The sequence below is a fragment of the Malurus melanocephalus genome, unplaced genomic scaffold (assembly GCF_030028575.1).
Source record: "Malurus melanocephalus ecotype Western Australia unplaced genomic scaffold, MMel_1.1 scaffold_0, whole genome shotgun sequence".
NCBI lineage: Eukaryota > Metazoa > Chordata > Aves > Passeriformes > Maluridae > Malurus > Malurus melanocephalus.
In genome coordinates, this window is record NW_026623232.1 from 2,880,436 (window position 1) to 2,892,706 (window position 12,271).

Here is a 12,271-nt window from a genome sequence, read left to right on the forward strand (position 1 = left end):
GTAAACTGAGTTCCTGAACCTGTTGTAAGCATTTCTACATCAAGCAAGAGAAACCTCTGTAACATATTTTGAATTAAGTATGTATACAGCTGAGCCAGTCTTTGTAATAATTCATTCCATTCAATGTTAATTCCTGCCATTTCAAAAAGTAACTGAAACTGTTTGCAGAATATGAGCAACCCCCAAMTCCAAAACCAAAAAGTTATGGATCCAAAAGTACTCTCCATTATCTCAATTCAGTATGCTACATGTGGATAGCCACACTAGTTCAATATTTGGAAAAAAATAAACCACATATTCACTTACATCATTAACAAAAAGRTTATACTTAATACAGCGTATCATTAGGAATTCTCTCTAGTTTTGTTAGCAACAGGATTTATACCACAGTTCCTAATCCTAAAAGTTAGTGTTCCATTTTGCTGCATCATTCTTTCCCGCAGCAAAAAAAAAAAAAATTCAAAGAGTGGAAAAGTATACTGTCACATGAAATCACCAACAAAAGCTCATCTTTTTAATCCAAAATATACTGGATTTCCAGTAATATTTTTCATGCTGAGGTTAGAGCATATAGTGCATTTGGTTCCCTAGGTRGCAGAAAATGAACTCCTACAGACTAAATGAATTTCTAACTTTTACAATACAAATATGTCTGGCATGAAGGAATTATGTAATTTGCTCCAGGAGCTAATGCCCTCTTAATCAATTTTTCATCCTAGCACAGAAGTACATCTTGATTTCTCTTGCCAGCAATTCAGTTTTCAATACTCACATCCTGATTATATTCCAAGAATACATGGAAATTTAAGTCCTTTCTCAAAATAGGATGTGCTGCCACGCGACACAAAAACACTTCATGCATTGCAACTGTCTTCTTGAATATTGCCAAATACTCACTAAAAACAAGAAATAAGACAGACATAAGAGTTTCATATGAAGCAATTATAAATATGAGATAAACTTAGTGAGCATCTTTTAAGAGACCCTCGGTAAGGGTACAAAATTACAAGTTGATATAATGGAGTTTATCACTCCTATGTTTGATGTAGACATAWATAAATAAACAGCACAATGTTAATACTAGGGAGAAATTTGAAGCCCAAACACATTACAGAGAGACTTTTAATGAAGAGTCAACAAATACACTCAAATTTTATGGTTAGCCAAGAGACACTGGTTTGCTGAAAGCGGAAGTTCATTTCATTGTCCTTTTCCAGCACCCCAAAAATCAAGAAACTGAGGTACAGACTACAGTCCCTAGATACTATATATTGATGTGCAAATTCCTTCCTCCCCATCTCCATCCCCTTGCCCATTTGCACCCTCCTTACTTATTTATATGTTCATGTAGTTTTGTTAGCTGTTTAGACAGTCTTTCATGTTAAAGCACCTAACCTTTTTGAGCCAAAGCTTACATTGATGTCTCACTCCACAGTGGTTCTAAAAGTGAAATGAAGAGCTGTATTTGGAAGGTACAACCAAAAAAATCACATTTAACCATAAAAATCACATAGCTGCCCAGTTCAGCCAACTCAACTTCAAAGCAATTACTCACTTGCAATTTAATTAAGAGGAAGGCATTCTTATCAAYACAAGTTTGCTAGAATTCATTTGGCTTTGCAAATTCAATGAGTAAGATTCAACTCATCTAAAAATGAGGAAAGGGCTCTTTTTCCCTGAGGTCAACAGTTTCTTTTTGTTCTGAGGTCAAACAGTGAAATTATAATCAACACTTTTCCTTCCACTATGTGCAAGGAGGTTAAGATTTACATACCAGCAAACCAGCAGAGCCAGTGTTGGGAGATGTTTGATCTCAGTGAGAGTAGTAGTCATTCAGTGAAGACAAAAAAGGAGGATGCAGAGGATGGAGGTGGCAGTAGAAGAAACCCAAAGTTTTCTGTGTTATCCAACCCCTAACCAGACCACAAGAGAATCATGATCAGGGCCGCTGGAAAACCAGATTTTTTAAAATCTATAGTGTTTTGCTAATTTCCAGTTTTCTGCATATGAAGTGTATATCTACTCTGCTATAAATTATGTTGTACATATCAGTAATACAGAGCTTTTTAAGACATTTGCTCACAGCAGCTGAAGTTCGAAGAGAAAGCAGCAGTTCTAAGAGTTCTATGTACTTTTCTTGCCAATTCAGAGCTCTTGATAGAAGCAGTCTAGAAGCAGCGTAAATATACACTTGAAAACTGAAACCAATGACAGGAAAAAGATCAAAGAAGTGAATGCATGATAAAGAAAATGGACGAAGCAAGGAGAAACTTCACTGTGTAACTCAATATGGAACAAGATGCTTCAAAGCAGATTTTTCATATAAATTAAATTCATATTAAGGGAAAACAGTATTTTCAGGAAGTATATTCTCCTTGTGCAAAAAAAAAGTGTCAAAAAAAGGAATTTTCTARTAATCTTCATATTTCTTGAGGAACAGAAGGCTGGCATCTCTGTTTACCGTACCAACCACATGCACAACTCCCTACTCCCAATCACTCCATGTGTAACTTAGTCTCATTATGCTTATAAAATGTGGAACACCAGAACTAAAAAAGATAGAGGTTATCTCCTCCCTTTGCAGATGTTCTGTGAAGAAAAGGATCTAAGTACTTTCTTTCTTATAAAAGAATGCTCAAGAAAAAACTGATTTATTTCCTGTTTCAGAAGATCTTCCATGAAATTATTTCTACAATTTTCCTAATGGCACTGATCATGATCACTAAGATTAACCCTGGTTCTATAGCAATCGGATTCTCAAGTCTGTATTTCACAGAGAAACCATTACAGTGAAATCAGAAACGAAGGACAGCAAACAGCATTAAAAGTTTTGGAATATAAAYAATTAAATAAATAAATAAATAAAGTAGCAATCAAGTCTACATACGCTTCCAGTTCTTGCTTCATCTTGGTGAATTCTTCTTTCGTCATTGATCCTTCCCCTTCTCCAAGTTTCTGCAGTTTCTCCCTGGAGGCATCRAAGTCAGGCCTGGGTGGTGCTGGTGGAATCTGGAATAGAATCCAATTTTATTTTAACTTCTCATTTTCTCAGTCAAACAACACCCATTCATAGTACAGGAACTGTAGACTGGCTGCAGCTTTTTAATACACATTTCTCTCATCATTCATTACAGTATTTCTGGATGAAGTCTCTCATTCATGTGTTATACGTGCTGCATTACTATACCCATTTTGGTCAAGTGTCCTTGAAGATTATTTAAGTATTAACTAATGGCTTCAGTTTAATTACAATAAAACCCAAATAATACTTAATTTCCCATGACAATGAATTAGAACTTCAAATAATTATTTTTTAATTGTTTTTGGTTTATCTTATTTGATAAGGATTATTTCTTGATTGAAGAAAAAAATAGATTTCTACAATTGTTTTCACACCATCCATTTATAACTCCCCAAAGCTCTAAACCAAGAAAACCATTCCCTATTGTTTGCAGGCACTAGATCCTTCTTGCAGCAATGTTGACATTAAAGATATATGTGTTGAAATAGCAAAGCTCCCAGTCAACAAGTCTCTAGGCTAATCTTATAATACAGTATATTAACACTGAAAGAGAAAACACTACAGTTGAACTAATCAAGAACTGCTGTCAGGAAAGGAACACAGAACAAAGTTAAACTATGTTGAAATTTTTGTTTACTGATATTGGCCCATTACATTAACACATTACAAAAAAACCTCAAAAATCCAGCATCTAGACAGTCAACCAAACTTGTTATTACCACACTGAAGGTCTAGCCACTTCAAGTAGCTTTTCTGACTAAGAAAAGACTAGCTCGAGAATGGTATGACAGATTATCATCACAGATTATAATTATAATGTAGCTATTAATAAATTAGAAGTATCTGTTTACCTTCTGAATCAGCAAAAATCCCCCAAATACAAAATGAATACCTAACTTTCATACCAAGATGACAAATATTCCTATTTGCAAGTAACAAGTATGAAGAGCAGCACTCATTTATAATATGCAGTATCATACAGTGCCTGTTTTGAGACCTCTGTTCCCTGAAGGCCTGAAATAAACTTCAAACCATAAGATATTATATAGTGAGGTTCCTTGTAGTTCTACACGGTATTTAGATTGTTTTTTCCTTCCTCTTATTTATGGAAAAATGATTCTGATCTTTATAATGAGAACTAGAAAAATCKAATTACTTCACTCTGCCATTCCAGCTAAAACAAAGGCAACATGAAACTTGCAACTAAGTTAAACATTAGCTTGCAAAAACAATACCACCAAGTCATACAGTTCAACTCTCTCCCACACTTTTAACACGGTGTCCCAAAAATACACTTGGGAGACAGATTAAACTATTCATTCCTTAGGAGTAAAAGGCAAGAAAGTATGACAGCTACTGTAGCTTTCTTACAGGCTTGCTTCAACCATTAATTTTGTGTAATTGCATGAAATTAAGTAATAGAGAAGTTGATCTGATTTTATAAGGAATGAACACCTGCTGTTTCCACTGCATTTAAAAGCATTCTTAAATAGTTTTGATACAACCCACAGAAAATGGCACATATAAACCAAAAGAATACCAGTACTTACTATATAGCCAGCATAGTCCTCATTCTCAACAAAAGAATCATGAAGCCAAATAAACTCTTCATGTTGCCGGACAACAGAAAATTCGTTTTGTTTGAAATTTGGTAAGGAACTCTAGAAGGGTAACAGGCAGTAGAATTATGGAGGGGAACAAGATGGAGAGGAAGAAAACCAAAACAAAAACCAGCATTTTTCAACGCGGTATGAGAAAAAACCTTGAAGGAACAATAAAAAGGTCTCCAAAGTTCATACCGCAGTAATTACCCTCATCTTAATCAGTGCAGCAATCAATCAGCATGGGCTGCCCAAAGAGGTTGTGGAGTGTCCGCTCTCATAGACATTGTCTAATATCTTTATCAATTTAATCCTGGAGTTTTGTTTAGTATCTTTATGGATGATACAGATGAAGGAATCAAGTGCCCCCTAGCCAGTCTGCAGATGACACCAACTTGGTGGAGGTGCTGATCTGCTGGAGTGCAGGAAGGATCTGTAGAGGGATCTGGACCAGCTGAATCCACCGGCTGAGGCCAATTGTAGGAGATTTAACAAGGTGGAGAGCTGACTCCTGCACTTGGGTCACAAGCCCAGACGGTGAAACAGACGGGGCAGAGTGGCTGGAAAGCTGCCCAGAGGAAAAGAACTGGGGGTGCTGTTTAACAGCGGCTGGACATGATCCAGCACGTGCCCAGGTGGCTAAGAAAGCCAATGGCATCCTGACTTTTATCAGAAATAGTGCGGTCAGCAGGACCAAGGAAGTGACTGTTCCTCTGTACTGGACACTGGYGAGTCCAGGCTACATCTCAAGTCCTGTGTCCAGTTCTGGGCCACGCACAACAGGAAAGACATTGAGGTGCTGGAGTCCAGAGAAGGACTATGAAGCTGGGGAAGGCTCTGGAGCACAAATCTGATAAGGAACAGCTGAGGGAGCTGGTGATGTTTAGACTGGAGAAAAATCAGGGGTGACCTTATCAGTCTCTACAAGTATCTGCTAGGAGGYTGTAGCAAGGTGGGGATTGGTCTCCTCTCTCAACTAACAGGTGACATGACAAAAAGAAATGGCCTCAAGTTGCGCCAGGAGAGGTTTAGATTGGATACTAAAAAAATTTCATCACTGCCACAGTTGTCAAGTTGTCAAAGGGGCTGCCCAGGGAAATTTTTGAGTGACCATCCCTGGAGATATTTAAAACACATGTAGATGTGGCACTTAGGGACATGGCTTAATGGTGGACTCAGCAGTGCTGGATTAATGGTTGGACTCAATCTTAGAGATATTTTCCAACCTCTATGATTCTATGATTCTATAACCAAAACCCAAATGGACAAATTCTGAGCAACGTGCTCTCATCCACTCTAATTTAATGGTGAGAGTAAGGAGATAGGATTAATGATGTCCAGAYACTTTATTCAACTTCAATTATTCTGTCACTCTGCAATCAATAAACATTCAAATCTAAAATAAAGTCATAAACAACAGCAATTAAAAATGACACCTAAATGTAATACAATTACAAAATATGCTTTTAGAATCAGAAACTATAATAAAATCTAATCTAATTTTAAAAGCTATATTGAAGTAYATTGATGTATGTTAAAGATTCTATCTGCAAATCGGCTAATTAATAAGCATGGGAATGGCATGACAACACATCAATACAAAAAAATGAACATAACTTTCTTCCAAATAGTTTTTTAACCTCAATTCTTAGTCAACTTTTTCTTATGCACTGTAGCTACACAGAGTCATAAACATGAGATAATCCTACTTTCTCATTTCCTCTGGTCTATGTTACACTTTGTTTCAATAAACAGTTTAAGCAAACTTTCTTCTGTTTATAATAAAGAATTGTTGCAAGTGCAAAACCAGGTTTTTTACCTTTGTATGGACAGTGAATTTCACTTTATCCCTCTCACTGAGTGCATCTGAGATATCCACTTGCAGAGCAGCATCAGTCTGGAGATCTACGTTTATTGCTCTAAGCTAAAGAAATAAAAATGTATTTAGCTTAAATTTAAAAAAAAAGGTAAATTATATTTTCATTATTCTTTCTTGGAAATGAACCCAGATCCTGCAATGCTGAAGACAGATCACAGAAACCTCCAACGTTAAAAGATTATTTTCAGCAGAAAAAGAAATTCCAGTAGTACTCCCTACTGCATGAATGACCATAAAAATAATAATCTCCTTTAGGTACTCCATGTTAGTKCATTATTTTCATTTCTGTAGATTGTTAACTTGCTAGTAATTGAGATGTTCAAGACAAAGTACATTTACAGACAGCAACAAGTTTGGTAGCTTTTCTCTTTATTTCCCCCACTCCTCTGAACTGACARCCTGTTCTAAGTAAACGTACTTGCAAAGGTAATTATAAAGATATTAACAGTTGGAAAGGTACTTCAAGGAGAAAAGTGGTTCTATATTTCAAAGAAGCAGAGCTGTTACAGACCTGATTTATTCACGTTGTCTTACACTATTCTTCTGTTCAACATATCTCATCATTTAATGAAAAAGCTTAAAAAGAATATCCTGAACTTCACTGAGCTAAGTTTTCTTGGAAACATTTTTCTGAAAAGCCCCAAAGCAAAAACCTCAAACCCAAGACTTTGATGTCTTCAAAATRAGAATGAGAAAGGGCAAAAGTACAAGGAATACATGTTTGTTTTTTTTTCTACAAGACATGAAACCTGAAGTCTTTCACAAAATTATTCCAAAGACATGAGACAAATGATCAAATACAGCAAAACTGAAATATTATCTGAGCACCACAATATTGGCAGTAACTGGACCAAAGGCATTCAGCAGAAACTGGTGCAACTAACCTCATCTAGACCCCAAATGGAAACTCAAATCCCCTTGCACTCTTGTTGTTCTAGAGGAATTCACCCTGTGACAATTTCATTGTCATGACCAGCAGACATTTGGAATGATTTTACAAGTACTAAGGCTAACTCTGAAATCTTTTCCAATCACATTGTCAAAAAATACTTCAACATCATGCTCATGAGGCATATTTTTTACTGAGACACTCTGTTTTCTCTGATGCTGCACTTTTTCTAGAAATAGCCCATTCTCCAGTATAAAAATTGCTTTACCATACAGAGATTTGGACTTTTTCTCCACAATTTTTTTTCAGGATTGCATTTTTAAGTCCATACTTAAGCATAAAAATGCTTTAAGAATCCTGCACACATACTACAGAGGTTACACATGAGCGGATTTTGAAGGTAATGCTGTGAGGCACTGGTAAAGCAGTAGGACAGAAGCATCAACTGCCACATCCTGTTTTCCATATGTTACTTTTATCTGAAATCACAGTGGTCAGATCCCATTGTAGTCTTGCTGTTAATCTTGATGTATGGACAACTCTTGCCCATATGTAACAGCAACCAGACTCATGTATCTTAGAATTAGTGCATTAAAGTAAACCAAAATCATGCAGTCTAGCATATTCTGCTATGGCTAGCAAAATGTAACAGTTCAATAGCTCTTACACAAGTAGTAATAGCTTTTCCTTACAGCAGAGTTGGAAATCATTAAAATGACTGCACAGTAACATATTCACACACGTGAYTCAGGCACTGCCTTTTGTTACGTTTTCGCAAGGTTTAGGGGGTCACTGCCTCACACAAAGGCATATTATCATGCAATGGTTCCTTGCAGATCACTTCTCRGAGACAGAATCTCCTAGCTCCTACTGAGTTTCCAATGTGTTTACCATCTAATTTAGGAAAGAAAAATATAATAACATACCAATATCTCCCTCATGTCATGACACCACATTTTTCAGCGTGTAAAAAGGTTTTTGTGGTTACACTGTCTGGGGTGCTGTTTGTTTTGCCTCAGTCCCCCCAGAATACATTAACAGACTGAGTAATCTCAGCAAATAATCTGGATTATCTAAATGGTATTCTTGTAGCCTTTCACAGGTCACAAATATTTCCACCAAAATACTTTTCCACCTCCTTTCTTTTTTTTTTTCACAGTGGTAGTATATAGAATTCTAAAATTCAGCATAACAGCTGATCAAGTTTGTCATTAGAGAATGTCCAGTGCAGTGCAGCCTGATCATATGCACCATTCACAATTTCAGATACAGAAGGATTATCTGTGCTGAGAAAATTAAGAATTAAACATGAACAAYTCCACCCATGACATATAACTGTAAAAGACTTGTTTGCTTGATTTATACTGAGTTAAGTTTGTAACAGTTTTGAAGAGTTTAATCGTATGTTAAATTATGCTTTGTAGCCTGACTGCCAACAGGGAATGTTTTCATCTGCAATGGTAATGAAGCATTTATGAAAGGTGTCAAAGACAATCAGAAAGTTGAAGGATTTTAAATGTATTCATGTGACACAACGATTCACATTGCATTACTGGAAACTGAATTCACGAACATCATCACACAACAAACTTAYACAACTCTGCATCACTACTTCCAAAATAAAACTACTACCAATGGATGGTTTTCTAGTCACAAAGAAAGTAGAAAAGGAAAAAATAAAACAAGGCTGACACGGATGAAAACTGACACAAAAGCACCTTAAAGTATGGAAAAAAATAGAGCTAGAACAGTCCTTTTTTATCTTGCCCTGCTCCAAGTCTAATACATATAACATTGTATAGTGATTTTATGCTTAGACATGTCATCTACATCCATTCTGAACAACTTGCAAAACAAACACTGATTTAGTTTAGTTAATTTACTTTCTTATGCTATACCAAGAAAGTCCCTGTTCTATTCAAAGGGTATAGAAAATACCAGAAGTCAAACCCAGGCCAAACAACTACACTACTGAAAGAGAACTCTATGCAAGGAGAGGATTTAACATCTTAGCTCTTCCTTAAGGATCAATTATACTTCAAATGATAATGGAAGGAATCTGGTAGAGGCAATGGAAACAACCAAGCGTTACATTCCTAGGTAATGTCATGTATTAACAGTAACTTCCATGCTCTAARCTCTTTCAAAAATGTTACAGTAAAAGGACCCTTTCTTCAGCTGGTTCTTTACAGGCAGATAAATARACAGAGCAAGGGGACAAAGTATACCTTTACAACAAAAGCTTTCCAAGTGTTTTCACAGTAAGTTTCTAGCAGACCTGCTCTAAAGTATAGCTTATTTCCTCTGAAAGTTAGCCAAGTCAGCTAAAGATTATATAGATTTAAAATACACAAGACAGTACTAATGGAGCAATACTACACCACCTGTCAAAGCACGTACTGTCTATGTTAGACAAAGCACAAAAATCCCCACAGGACCCAAATTACACCAAGCAAAGTCAATCCTCTCTTCCTAAGTGAAACTCAGAAAAACAATTCCCACAAGTTCATTTAATGCAGACCATTTATAATAAGTTCCTTCTACAGACCACCCACTGCTACTTCCTCAAAGWTGATTCTCAGTGCTCTGTTTTACAATTCTCCAGAAAAGGCTCCATATGGTGTAACACAATTGTTTGAGAGTTACCCTTCTATGGCATCAGCATAAATTCCAGCATTCCTTCATCCCATCACCGCAAGGTTCAATGTAACACAACGGTAACCAATAAACGTTCTTGCAGCATTAGAAGTACAGTTGTCACAGCAATGTCTGAATTCAACAGAGGCAAGAGTATTGATCTTCAAAACTAAAAGCTCAATAACCAGCCATCCATGCTTTCAAATAAAGGCTTGACCTACTAGTTTTTTAATCGCAAAGAGAGGAAAACAACTAATCAGAACTAGGGAATGACTTTATGAAAATATGTTTATTTTTATTACTTCTACTAAGAAAAAAAGGTATTACAGTTTTGAAGAATAAAGTACAGCAAATTCATTCATGAACAGACTGTCATAATGCTTTTGAATAATTTCCCGTATCACAAAACAAAATCATGCAGGTAACAGCCTGTGTTTTAACTTCTGGGATTTACATAGTAGAGAAAATATTAAACCTCCACACTGGTGATTCTAAATAAGAAACTCCCCAAAAAATCAGGGAAATGAGAACTACACTGTTCTAGTTTAATTCCTCAGTGCTGGATGAAGATCAGGGAGGGGGAAAAAAAGACTGCAGTTGGCCAGCTGAGATGATAATTTGTACAACAGCACCAATGTACAAACAAGACTGCTAAGAGATTTCCTAAGGTTTTTCAAATTACCTTGTGAACTCTTAACGACTGTAGCCTTAGAGGGAAAACTAATAACCAGCCAAACAAACAAGTTTCACACGAGGACAGATCTGCATTGTTATGTTTTACCTGCACCTTTAGATAAAGGCAATTTAACTGYGTGCCTCAAAGGCAGTCCATAAGTACTAGGGACAAACTATGTAAAATACCTATGTAAACTAAAATTAACAGTAAGTTCTTCAGTCTTTGTTCTGAAAACACTTAAAGGACAACAATTTCTACCTTCTCACTCTTTCATCCAATATTCTTAGCAATGTAGCTGTATACCTAAGAACAAAAGCTTYATAGTGGCCAGAACTGGCCTGATACAGTATTAGAATGCCTTTTTAAATTTCTGGTCATAAACTGGAACATAAAATGCACTGAATTTGATATCTGACTATAGCGTGCAAGATAAAACATTATACCAACACAGTGTTTCTCAGATTTTTGYATTTTTAGTAATATACTGTATACAGCCTCTTCAATAACCACCAACAGCCAAAGGAACCTAAGCCACCCTGAAGCTGCTCTCCTACCTTGCTCACAGTCGGTCTYTCTCAAGATACTAAGTGACAGGGGTAATCAGTGTGACTAAAATACACTAGATTAGCTGATTTGTTGCTTAAGTGAGGGAGGCAAGTTACAAAAAGATGGATGCAGAGGTGAGAGGAGAAACTAAGGCCAAAACCAGGAGGGCAGAGAAAAAGGTTTTCTCAGKAACAAATGTAATTGTGGCAGCCTGTCCCAACAACGGAACTTCTTTCCAATAAAGAGTTTATTATGCAGCATGTGTCTGCAATGTAAATGTCCCATTGTTATCTATGGGAGAGCCCCTCGGGCCTGAAGGGAGAAGGGGGGGCAGCACCGCATCACCCAGGCCCTGGATCGCGGCTGGCGACGGAACCTGGCGCTCCCCAGGGCTGGTCAGCCTGGGCAGGAGCGGCCCCGCTGGGCGTGTGCGGAGAGAGGCGGCCGCAGGGAGAAAATATCCATCTCCGGGCACAACCCCCTCCAGAGCTATTCCAACGAGAGCACGAAAGAACTGTCCTTCCAAAACTTGGGTGACACAACAATGAAGAACACAAGGCAGCGCACACGCTGCCGATATCAGCGAGAGGCTGTGCCAGGAGCAGATCCCGGCGGACAGACGGACGGACAGAGCGACAGACAGCCCGGACGCTGGCMGCCCGGCATCCCGCCTCCCTCCGGCACCCACGCGGCGGGCTGGGGCCACCAGCGCCCGGAGGCCCCCRAAGAGGGGCCGATCCTTTCCCCCCGCGCCCAGCCCCAGGCGCCGGGGTCCCGACRCCTCCCCGCGGCACTTACACCTCGGTCCTCCTCCGAGAGGAAATCTGGGCCGTCGTCCGAGCCTTCCTGCTTGGGGGCGCGGCGGCGGCGCGGGCGGGGGGCGCGGAGGGGCACGGCCGGCGGCACGGAGGGTGAGGGGAGACAAAGCGCACAGGTTAGAGAGTGCCCGGCCGCGCCGCCCGCCCCGCCCCGCCCCGGCCCGGCTCCGCGGCCGCCCCGGACCCACCATCATGGCTGCTCG

At 38.5% G+C, this 12,271-nt stretch overlaps 1 protein-coding gene across 2 annotated transcripts in view; it reads right to left on the reverse strand.

Annotated features, from left to right (window-relative positions):
- The window catches only part of SNX6 (sorting nexin 6), a 29,710-nt gene extending 17,446 nt beyond the window's left edge, over positions 1–12,264 (reverse strand). The window contains exons 1-6 of one of the 2 annotated variants that reach the window (XM_057364171.1): positions 12,257–12,264; positions 12,049–12,096; positions 6,443–6,547; positions 4,573–4,683; positions 2,888–3,009; positions 773–896 (exon numbers count right to left, since the gene is read on the reverse strand). In XM_057364171.1, coding sequence (XP_057220154.1) covers positions 773–896; positions 2,888–3,009; positions 4,573–4,683; positions 6,443–6,547; positions 12,049–12,096; positions 12,257–12,262 — 516 coding nt within the window. In that variant the 5' untranslated portion in view covers positions 12,263–12,264. Of the gene's footprint in view, positions 1–772; positions 897–2,887; positions 3,010–4,572; positions 4,684–6,442; positions 6,548–12,048; positions 12,185–12,256 lie in introns of those variants that run through there. The other variant, XM_057364241.1, reaches the window with a different exon arrangement.
- Positions 12,265–12,271: the final 7 nt, after the last annotated feature.